Raw genomic sequence first — 11,666 nt, 5'->3', positions numbered from 1 at the left:
ACACACACACACAAGCTGAGCATGACTACATGGAGCAAGAGAATGCAAAGAAAAATATGGCTACCATTATTACTACAGCAATATAGAAATGGTAAGCAAGAGAGAGGATGATTTATGTACATACAGATATATGTATGTATGGTTACATAGATAGATAGATAGATAGATAGATAGATAGATAGATAGATAGATAGATAGATAGATAGATAGATAGATAGATAGACGTTATGTTTGTCTGCATTTCTCCATTTCAGAGATCCCTCTGTGGTCGTAGTTAGCTTCCCAGTACATCTATCCTTCATCCATCCCTCCTTTCCTCCTATTTCTTATCTTTACGTTCCTGCATCCTGCTTCCTACCTTCCACTGTGGCTGTATTTTGCTGATTTTGCTGAGCATATATGTCTTCATAAAGCATATTTTGCACATGCATGCACTACATACTATTTGTGTGAATGTATAAATGTAAATGTGTAGGCTCTGCAGTGCTATTTTTTGTATATGTACGTGATACAAGTGTTGTATCATTTCTGCATGTTCACACAAAATCTGTGTGCATAGTCCTTGGCATGTGTGCATGTGTGTGTTCTTACCTGAGGCCTGGAGGAGGGAGGCTGTGTGTGTGTGCGTCGTGGCCGTGGTCGGGAGGCGGTGTAGTGCCTTAGAGTCTGTCCCTGGGTGGGTAGAGGCTCCATGGGGGAAACGGAGGATCCAGAGCCGGGGAGGGGGCCTGGGCTGAGGCCGCAGCCGGGGAAGGGAGTCTCTCGTCTGTGTAAGCCTCCGCGGCCGGCTGCCTCCTCGTTTGGAGGTTGAGCGGGGATGGAGTAGAGGAGGGGGAGGCTGGGAGGAGGAATGAATGATGCTCCTCTTGCTCCTGATATTGCTTCTGCAGCATCCACTGCCACCACCTCCCTCTCCCTCCGCCTCCTCCCCCTCTGTCCTAGGGGGGAGGGGGACGGGGAAGTGGAAGGGGAAGGGGAGGGGCTTGGGGTTGTGAGTGACAGTGGGGTTGCTGGCAGCAACCAAGGAAGGCCACACCTTCCTCCTCCTCCTCCTCCTCCTCCTTCCTCTCCAGCGCCTCCTCCCCCCTCTCTCTCTGCCTCGCTGTCCCTGGTCTGCTGCTCCCAGTCTGCATCCAGGAGACCTGAGAATGGGGCAATATGACTGATGTGAGGAGAGGCACGGGGGAGATAATGGAAGGCGATATTCAGCCCATGCACTAAGCAGGCATTTTGATGGAATGTACTGCATGTATGTAAATCTAGGACAAGCAGAGAGAAAACAGACAGGAAGCAGAGGATGCTGCAGTTATATTACACAGCACAGTCTGCCACAAAGCCATAACACAGTCACTCACTCAAGACAAGAGGGTGGTGGGATGAAATCCTATTAATCTTTCAGTTTGAAGGCCCTCTGTTGGTCTACGTCTTTCAAGGACCTTTAAAATGCAAACCGGTGAACGCTCAAACGTAGACGTAAGAATAGTTCATAAAATATTGACCTAATTCTTTTAGTGACCCACATCTGTCAAACACAAGTATACAGAAACGTCTCGATGAACAACTTGTTATTTTCATGTATCATTTGGTTTTGTTATTACATCCTTCAAAGAAATCCTCCTGTTAAATCAAAGCAGTTGGGATTAGGTTTCCTTTGAGCCGATGCTTCATTCTCTTCACTCATCATCCCTTCCTCCATCTTCTCCCCATCTCCTCTCTCCCATGGTGAAAGTCACTGGTGTGAAAGTAAACAGGCTATGCTCCAATTAGCCAAACAGGGCTGTGTGTCTGCCACAGAGAGGTTCAGCATGGCACAACACAAATGGAGAACAGGATGGGATGAGGTGAAATAACATGATGGAGGGTAAGACTTATACCTGAGGTCAGAGGTCCTACTGGATTGCTGTATTACTCTGGTATTACAGCTTTATGCTTCTGTAACACCATTCCACTAACAAATCAAATTATGAAGTACAGCATTTCATAAAACTTGTGCAATCTTTCACATTATTACACATTATGTTATACCCATTTACTAAGACATTTTATTACTCATCAAATTACTCGGTTCAAAAAAACCGATGATAAAAGGCAAGAGGGGAATTTTGCAGTTTCATCATAATCTCTTGCCTCTATGTAGTAGAAATTCTCTTGAACTAATGACTTCTTTTAGCATTTCTTTGGACACCTCAATCTCTTTTACCCCTCCACTGGTAAAACAAAACCATTGCTAGTATTTTGCACATTACATGTAAAAAAAAACAAAAGCTAGCTAGGATTGAAAAAAAATAATGTCAAATTATTTACCTTCTTATCTCTGATTAATAATTCTTGCTGTTAAATTACTTAAAATCTGTGTAAATATATCAAGAATAGCCTTTACCTGAAACACCATAAGTAAACAACCTGGCGTATATTCAGTGCCCTCTAGTGGTCAGGAAGAAGAACGCTCACTCTATCAAAAATGATGCCCCAATACAACTCAACTGTATTCTCAGCTCCATTTTGAGGGAGACATATTTCTTCCCAAATTACACTGGTTTGTATTGCAAATAGGTTTCTAATCAACATATCTTGTTGATTAATGTCACATGAAACAATCATGCATGTTGGTTATTTCAATAGGACTTCCTTCTTCATGCAGCCTCTCAGCCCATGGATTTAAAACACACTTGACTGAACACTGACAGCTGTGTTTCAGCAGCTTCTGATTCATTCAGAGCTGCTTTTTGGTGATTCCTGGTTGACTCCTGACCATCCTGACCAATCGTCTCTCAGCAGCAGGTACCAGTTTCTATTTTCTTCCTGATCGTGGCAGTAGCACAACTGGACCATGAACTGTATCCTGACAAACTGATGATTCTTGGATCTGAAGCTGCTTTGAAATTGCTCAAAGTGACTTTCTGACTTGTTACAGTCAATGATTTGTTTTTCCAGACATTTGTTGAGTTCCTCAGACTTTCCCACTGTAGTGTTTGTGTCTGAGTCTAATGAGTGGATCAGATGGTTCTATTTAAGCTGGATCAGAGGAGTCAGCAGCTGTAGTCTATCAGAATCACTCATGGGAAGGTAAGAGGCCATGCCAAAAAGAAAATTTGAGAAACACAACTTTCTTCATCAACAAAATTGATAATTCAATTTGCTCAATGTATATTTTTGACCTTGCAGATTTTGTGATATTTCCAGAAGACTTATAATAAATTTTTGGATGAACCAAAATGCATGATTACTTTTTTTGTTTTTTGTAACAAACATGCATGAGTTTCAATGATTCCATCATAGAAAATTCAGAGTTACAGGAGTCACTGGAAATTCAAGACTGCCATGATAGACGTGGTCTTTACAAGTGCTTGTAAACTTTTATGTACATCTATACTTTAGTTATCTGACACTTTAGTGACTGAAACTTTTTTCTAGAGTTGGTGGAACCAAACTACGGCCAAATAGAGTGTGAATATTGGTCATAGATTTATTAGGTTGGCAATGCTCCAAATTACAGTTAATGTCATGTCAACTATGTTCTGACATGAAGAATACAGTAATGAACTATATTTCGTGGCGGCTCAGGTGGTAGAACGGGTTGTCCACTGATGGTAAGGTTGGCGGTTCGATGCCCGGTCCCCCCCCCGATATGCCGACGTGCCCTTGGAAAAGACACTGAACCCCAAGTTGCTCCCAATGGCAGATTAGCGCCTTGCATGGCAGCTCTGTCACCACTGGTGTGTGCATGGGTGTGAATGGGTGAATGCGAAACACATTGTAAAGCACCTTGGGTACCGCTAAGGTAGAAAGAGGCGCGATATTGTTTGCCATATTTCTGAATCATAGTATTGTCTGTGTTGTTTATTTTAAACTTTTTATCTTGTATTTAGCATGCTGCAGTTGTTATTACAGCAGAAAATGCACCATATTTATTGGCTTTTGCAAGAAAAGCAATCACCTACAAATGCAAATAAATTGAACTGAACTCAAGTGAGCTCAGACTCAGAGAAAGCAAGAGACATTATTGGATATGTTAACAGCACTTGTGTCTTACTTTTAATTGAAGGAGCAGGCCTCAGGCTTGTGGAGTGCAAAGCATTCCTCCAAAATGCTGGGCTGTACTGGTGATAGAGAAAATATATAGCAGTAAGTATGAAGAAAACCAAAAACAGAAACAGTGAGTGACTAACAGAGAAATGGAGGAATAGACGAGTGTGTGTCTCTTACATCATCAGTTGGGAAGTCACTGTCCAGTAGCAGCTCTGGGATGTTGATTCTTTGAGTGTTGCTTACATGTTCTTTTATAAGGCAATCCTTGACAGTAAATGAGGGAAAACATACCAAATAATTATTATCTAGAAGAAAACTCCGATTGATTTTCACACCTATGCTGGGGACAGACATTTAAACATTTCTTTCTCACCTGATGACATTCACCCAATTGGCAAACTGTCTTGTTGTCTCATTAACACATGTTTGTGCGTGTCACAAAACTTTCTGCAGCTTAACAGCGACAAAATTGAGGTAAAATGCCCCAGCAATGAACATTTAGAAAAACAAGCTGTGAGCAACAGTATTGAAGCAAAGAGCCTTGGTGTCATCTTTGATTGTAATGAATTGAATTCTAGCTGAAAAACTTAGAAATACATTTTACCATCTCAGAAATATTGCCTTCATGTCACCTTTTCTGTCAAAGGAAGACAGAAAAGACGAATTCTTTTCATTTTGAACACACTTGAATTTCAGCAAACTTCAGAGGATCAAAATTGCAGCAGTACATCTTATCACCAAAATGAATTATAGAGACCACATTGCTTCAGTTTTAAAGATTTTTAAATTATTTTAAGGATTTGCTTTTATTTTAAAATCTCTTAATGGACTAGCTCCTGACTATTTATCAGATTTATTGGTGAGAGATGCCTCTACTAAATGCCATATTATATAAATGTTTTCTCCTCTGGTCTGTTAAACGTTCTCCAGAGTAGAACTATGACGTATGGACATGCTGCATTCTGTGTCATAAGCGTCACCTCTACAACTGTCTTCCAGGGGAGGCCAGAGCATCTAATTCAGTAGACATTTTTTTTTAGGCTTGCATTTATGCATTTTTCATGTAATTTACTAGTAACATATTTTGTTCTCTGTTTTTGGTCTAAAACACTGCTGTTGCATTTGAACTTTCTGTGTGAACTGTGCTATGCAAATACACTGAGAGAAAGTCCTGGATGAACTGGAAGGTGTGCGGTTTCATTTTTGATTGCGTTAGAAATCTCCCCCTGCCTCCACGGGTTTATCTAGACTAAGATGATCTCTGTATGAGATGCACATGAAACTGATTTTAACCTTTTTATTTGCTTGCACTCAAGATAGCATAATAATATATATAATCATCATCATGTATTTAATAAATATAAGCTAAACGGAGTGCTGTAATCATCCTAACAATGCACCAGACACATAAATGGAAGACTTTCATGCGTATTTACCATTTTGTCCTGTGCCACTGTCAGATCCTGTAGCACCTGTTCTGCAATGCTTTCAGCCAGAGTGACACTCAGTGTTTGTCTCAGTTCACTGCATGGATGAAATGAGATAACAGAGAAAGTCAAGTTAGTGTGCAGCAGTCTGAAGAGTAAATACAAAAGCTATAATTAAGTGGCTGAACATTTACAGTAATTAAAAGTGGATATTGGATAGTAATAACAGTATGACTGTATTTCAATCAGGACTTGAATGCAAAGACCCTTGTACAAACGGTGCCACCTAAGTTTTCCTAGCTTTGCTTTGCTAATTTGTGTCTTGGATAAAAAGCTTAGTATAATACATATAACAATCAATGCAACTTATATGTTGTAGGAGCCTAAATCTATTTCTTTTGGTTCTGGATTTGGTTCTTATTTTATCACGATTATTTCTATTTGGTTTTGATTTGTTGTTCAACAGTAATTTTGATATAGATTATAATTAACATTTTTATTTTGCTAAATTTATCTGTTATTTGGTTAAATGTTGTTAATCATATTTTTGGATATTTGAATTCTGTGTTAGTGTGGTGTTTTGGTTTATTGATTTGTTTTTGATATTTTGGTTCACTATATTAGGGTCCCTTAAATTTGCAAGGGCTCTTGGGAAATGAATGATGGCATGGAGCCAAACAGTTTTTTGACTGCACATACTTTGTATCCTTGTTTTGCTTTATGTTTTCCATCTGTAAATTTTATTTTTGTGAACTAAAGAATCCTGTTTAAAGCGCAACTTGGTGTCAGCTGGATTTTATCTTTGGAGTACACCCAGCAAGGCATACAATGTGGATATTGGAAAGCTACGGGGAAAAGTTAGTCAAGCTGGGTTTCATGAACTTTAGACCATACATATGTCTTTAGTGAGGCAACAAGTGTGCCAGAGATCGTTGGTCAAGAAATACCTCCAGGGGTAAAGTCTGCTAAAGCAAAATCTTACTTTTTCAAATTTCTTTTATATTTATTGGTTATTTAACAAAGAAAATTAGATCAAAGCTCCTTGTAAGCTGTAGTTTAACTCGGCTACCTATTATTTATACTGTCTTTGTCGAAGGTTATTTAAAATTCTTGATAGAGCACCACTTGTAGTAATGAAGTAAATATACTGCTCAGTTCAGATATTTCTTGTTCCTGCGATGTAAATGAAGTGAAGCAAATAATAGCAACACATTGCCAGCCTCAGTTGTGTCCGAGTCCAACAGGTAAAGCCAAACCAATTCAATATATAGCTTTCAGTTTGAGTGTCTTAGATTTACAGTGAGCAAGTAACCTCCATCACAGTAAAGAATATGTTCAATTAATTGTCAAGTAATTCATTAACGTCCTCCCATAACACTTCCACTCATAAATGTACAGTAAAATGATTAAGTGAATCTATTGATATGGTACTTGTTTCACAGTCACCACGATTAGCCACACCGTACAGGATCAGGAGTAAATGAGGTTTATAAAAGACTGAATGATATTGTCTTATATAAATGTCATTACCGCAGTCTGTTGCTGATGATTTGGCCTGTGCCCTCCACCAGAGTGCTTCTCATGAATATGTGTATCTGTCTGCTTCTTTTTGACACACATTCTAACAGACACTCGCAAACACTGGAATGCTGGACCATCCGTGGGCGCACTGCCTCTGCACACCTCATCAGGTCTTGAGCCAATTCCTGTAACAAAAAGACTAGGTCCTAAGTATGACCAAGACTGAGAATATGAGTCACAAAGTCTGAGTCAAGACTGAAGCTGGCAAGAAAGAGTCCTCCCTCAAACCAAGCTTGAACTAGTATCTCCTGGTCACCTTTAGAAATGTATTTTATGCTGTTATTTTAGACACACTCAGGACCACGGGGGAAAAATGCTCTGGCATGTTTGTATGTCTTTAGAACATGGCCAAGTCCAGGATGCAGTTTCAGTGTTGCTGCAGTGGAATCATTTTGGGGAATCATTTGCATGCAGCGCTAAAAAGGCTAAATCACTGAAAAAACACAAGTTCAACATAAGCAAAACAAAAGACAATCAAATAAAGTAGAAAACAACCAAATTAATCCGAAAGGGGAGCAAAAACTCAGAGCACAAGATGACAAGCAGGGAACAAGACAAAGAGGGGAGGTAAAACCAATTAAAGCTGCAAGCGGCGATGGACGGGTCCTCATTGCAGATCGGAGCACGTGCGGCCTAGTTACGAGCCACTTTCTGTTTAGTGGTGAGCTGTGGCAGCGTGCATCGCGTGGCATGTTGGCAAAGCGCTCTGGCTAAGACTCGGAACATGCATGTAAAGTTTTAGGCCGATCGGAGCACACACAGGCCAGTTACACAGCACGTCTCGTATTTTAGCGTTTTATGGCGTTGTGGCCAAATTCCAGTGGCCGCCATTTTCACGCCAGTAGACGTTTGCAGTCCGTTTTACTAACTTTTAATCACAACCTCCTGTAGTTTGTGCTGGCCAAGTTTCAGGTGTGTACGACGTACCCCCAAGGAGGAGATAGATTTTGAAAATGGCCCGGCATGTTCGCTGTTTTTCTAACATGGTGGATTTCCTGTTGGGTTTACAGAAACATGCTAGGGACTTTTTTGTGTGGCACAAGTTGTGACATATGTGTACCGAATTTTGTAGTTCTAGGTGAAACGTAGCCCCAATGGAAAATATTGTAGGGGGCACAGTTGAGCTGTGTTGCATTTTAGAGCTTGGTGCTGGTCGACTTTTTTGTTCGTGCCAACCAGCTCCTTATGGCTATGAAACTGCATAGCTCTAGGCCAAACGTGCTTCCGATGGAACTGAAATTCGAAATTTTGAAATTTTGAAGGTGGCGCTGTGGAGCCATTTTGGCAGTGACATGTCCACGTCCCTGATAGTTTCCGATTTTCGCCAGTCCTGATGTGTGTGCCAATTTTGGTGAGTTTTTGAGCACATATTGGCCCTCAAAAATACGTTCAAAGATTGCGTATCATAATAATAATAATCACAAGGGTTTCAATAGGGTCCTTGCACTGGTGTGCTCTCACCCTAACTATGACATACAAAAGTAACTATCAAAACGCAACAGAAAGTGACAAACCCAGAAGACATGGGGAAGTTAAATTACTGCATGAAATGCAAAGGAGAACCAGAGGAAAAACAGGAGACATGATGGTGACCATAACAGAAGTCACCATTGTGGTTGTGTCACAGTATTCTGTTCCAAAGAAGCCGATGCCTCATTTGACGACACATTTTTTACATAAGCCACCAACAACAAGTTTAGAACAGCAACCTACATGCTGAAAAAGGCAAGTTTTTAAGTAGACCTTGCAATAAACTGCTCGGTTCTTTCAGTGAATTAACCATTCTAACAACAGTGCTCACCTCTCTGCACACAAAAGTTCCACTTAAACAATTCCCTTCAATGCTATCCTCAAGTCTGTTTCACTGCTGGTACTGCAGCTGATAGAACACAGATCAGAAAATGGATTATGCTACAGAGATTTAGTTGGTGATTCTAAATTGTCTGTAGGTATGAGTGTGCTTGGTTGTCTGTCTCTAAGTGTAGCCCTGTGATAGACTGGTGACCTGTCCAGGGTGTCTGCTGCCTTCAACCTGAGTCGGCTGGGATAGACTCCAGCCCCCCTGCAACCCTACTGAGGATTAAGCGGTGTATAGATAATGGATGGATAGATGTTTAACAGTTTTCTACCAGCATTTCTGTCTTGCATCATTTGCAGTAGCAGCACTTTTTACTGTCATACATTCTTATATTCCTCATTGTTCTGCATTAAAACAACCTGTTGACTGAAGCAGCTGCACACCATTGTTTCATTTTGTGCAGAATTTTTTTGATTGTTGTCTGGGAAGGGAATCCAACATATAACAGTGAGAAGTACAGACATAGTCTGAACTCTGTTCTATGAAGTGTAAAATATCTTGATTTCAACAGTATTTGCTCAGAGGTTTGGCCTGTGTTCTGAGAGTGTATTATAATGTGTACCTGTAAGCTTCGAGTGAACTCATTTGTCAGCGCAGTAGCAGTGTCAGTGAGGATGCTGTTCACCAAGTTTGCATCAAAGGCACAGTTCCGGCCTGTCTCATGTAGTGAGGGAAGAAGCTGTACAAGTAAAGCCAACAGAAACATTAGTGGTATAAACATAAACAAAAACAAAACAAAAAAATAATAATATTTTTTGCAAAGATGAGGCACAACACATTGTTGACATTTCTTACTGTATTGCATTCCACTTCAAAACCACTAACTCAAAAATAAACGTGACTAAAATAATGGCTCTCTGACAGTTTCAATCAAACCTGTAGAATATCTTTGTTGAGACAGAATTTATAGCTAACGTCCTGCAAGATTATGTATGTATAAATAATAAAATGTTCACTGAGTTCATAGGTACATAGATTGCTTGTGATCATTTTGGGCAAAAATGGAATGATTCAGCAGTTTCCAAAACTTGCAGCCTTTACCTTGAAAGAATCCCTGGCATTTTGAAGCACCTCATGTGCTGTCAAGATGTCAGCCTGGACTTCCTGAATGTTACATTGGCTTAAACGTTGAATGCTGTCTTCCAATTGCCGACACATGCCCAGGATCAACTAAAATGGAAAACAACAGACACAGACGGAGCTGTAGATACAGACCAAGACAGAAAGTGGCACACAGGGCCAGTAAGATTCAGTTTGTCAGGTGAAGCTATAACACACTATGTCTAGGTTAAAGCTTTGACTTTTTCCCCCCTGTTTTTCACACTTCTTAATGTTCCTGCAGGGCAGGAAGGACCTCCACACCATTTTGTATCTGCTTTGCTTTTGCTCTGCTTGTGTTCATCTTCAACACATTCCTTATCACTGGATTTTTGTTTGCTATGCTCATGTATGTTATGTGTAATGTTCCACTATACTCCATGCTTTTAGGAGTACAGTAGTCTAAAAGAAAAAAAAAAAAAAAACATGATTAAGAATCATAGTAACAGAATAAAAAAAAAAAATTATATAGAAATTTGACCAACCTTTGACTTAAATCTATATTCAATATTTGAACAAAATATCTTCCATTGACAGTCATTAAAACACTGTTTTTTAAGCTCCTTCATTCTTCATTCTATCATGAGCATCAGAGTTGATCAGCATTATGGTCATAAGTAGTATAATAATAATTCTGATACCTTTTCAGATTGTTGAGTCCTAAACACCTGAGATTGAAGTTCCACGCCATCAGACTGGATCTGGTTGTTTCGAACTAAACACTGCTGAATCTGAATACAAACATAATTATATGAATAATTGTAACAATTATATCTTATTGAGACATTACAGTTGATGTTTGTAGGTGTAGCAATACACATACGTATATATGTATACAGTTTATATATTTATTCGTATGAAACACCTACAATACCTATATGTAAATTTTTGTCTTTCACAAAGGGCAGGTTGTATGATGGACATCAGACAAATGACAAATACCTTCGATATACAGTAAATCATTAACATTTTCATAGACTTTTGAGATTGGGGATTTTTGTCACATTTGAATGTCTAAACACAGACATTCACACCGACCTTGTTCAGGGCTTCTTTGGTTCTGTCTGGGTTGCTGCGGTAACTCTGTGTGATATCAGCCAGGGGCAGAGACACCTGCCGCAGAGTGAAGTTTCTGCACAACAAAGACCTCCATCATCAAAATATATACCCATACAACTGTGCAGAGGGCAACTGTACAGAAAAATACACTTGACTTTAAATTTTGTGTCATGTTGATCTATCAGGCATTCTGTCTGTCACTTGAAATTCTGTGTAGACATTAATGCTCCCCTTGAATCCTGAACTTTGGTGATGGCTGGATTTTGCTCCAAGTGCCACCATGAGTGTGTTGTAACTGTTACCTTAAAAATGAAATTGAAAGCTGGTGGGAAGGTTTTTGGTTCAAGCCCAGCACCTCCAAGCTGCTGCTGTTGGCCCTTGACCAAGGCCCTTAACCCTTTTTGTTCCAGCTGTAGTGTGGCTGACCCTGCACTCTGATCCACATCCCAGCTTCCAAACAAGCTGGGATATGCAAAGACTGCATTGCGTTGTACTCAACAACAACAAAGTTGAAACTAGTCTAATCTCATTCTTCAATGCAGAAAGCCAGAGAATGGAATGAACCCTCAAAGAATGATTATAGCAGAAGAGACAACTTTACATCAAAAAAGGAT

At 39.9% G+C, this 11,666-nt stretch overlaps 1 protein-coding gene across 1 annotated transcript in view; it reads right to left on the bottom strand.

The window, feature by feature from the left end:
* carmil2 (capping protein regulator and myosin 1 linker 2) overlaps positions 1–11,666 on the bottom strand; it is an 81,248-nt gene that overhangs the window by 33,233 nt on the left and 36,349 nt on the right. The window contains exons 22-31 of the mRNA XM_008294458.1: positions 11,032–11,140; positions 10,635–10,724; positions 9,937–10,065; positions 9,458–9,574; positions 6,987–7,162; positions 5,466–5,553; positions 4,207–4,293; positions 4,034–4,100; positions 1,104–1,142; positions 592–938 (exon numbers count right to left, since the gene is read on the bottom strand). Coding sequence (XP_008292680.1) covers positions 592–938; positions 1,104–1,142; positions 4,034–4,100; positions 4,207–4,293; positions 5,466–5,553; positions 6,987–7,162; positions 9,458–9,574; positions 9,937–10,065; positions 10,635–10,724; positions 11,032–11,140 — 1,249 coding nt within the window. The remainder of the gene's footprint in view (positions 1–591; positions 939–1,103; positions 1,143–4,033; positions 4,101–4,206; positions 4,294–5,465; positions 5,554–6,986; positions 7,163–9,457; positions 9,575–9,936; positions 10,066–10,634; positions 10,725–11,031; positions 11,141–11,666) is intronic.

The sequence above is a fragment of the Stegastes partitus genome, unplaced genomic scaffold (assembly GCF_000690725.1).
Source record: "Stegastes partitus isolate 25-593 unplaced genomic scaffold, Stegastes_partitus-1.0.2 Scaffold964, whole genome shotgun sequence".
Taxonomy (NCBI): Eukaryota; Metazoa; Chordata; class Actinopteri; family Pomacentridae; genus Stegastes; species Stegastes partitus.
The sequence above is the reverse complement of the archived record's forward strand: the minus strand, read 5'-3'. Positions and strand labels throughout refer to the sequence as shown.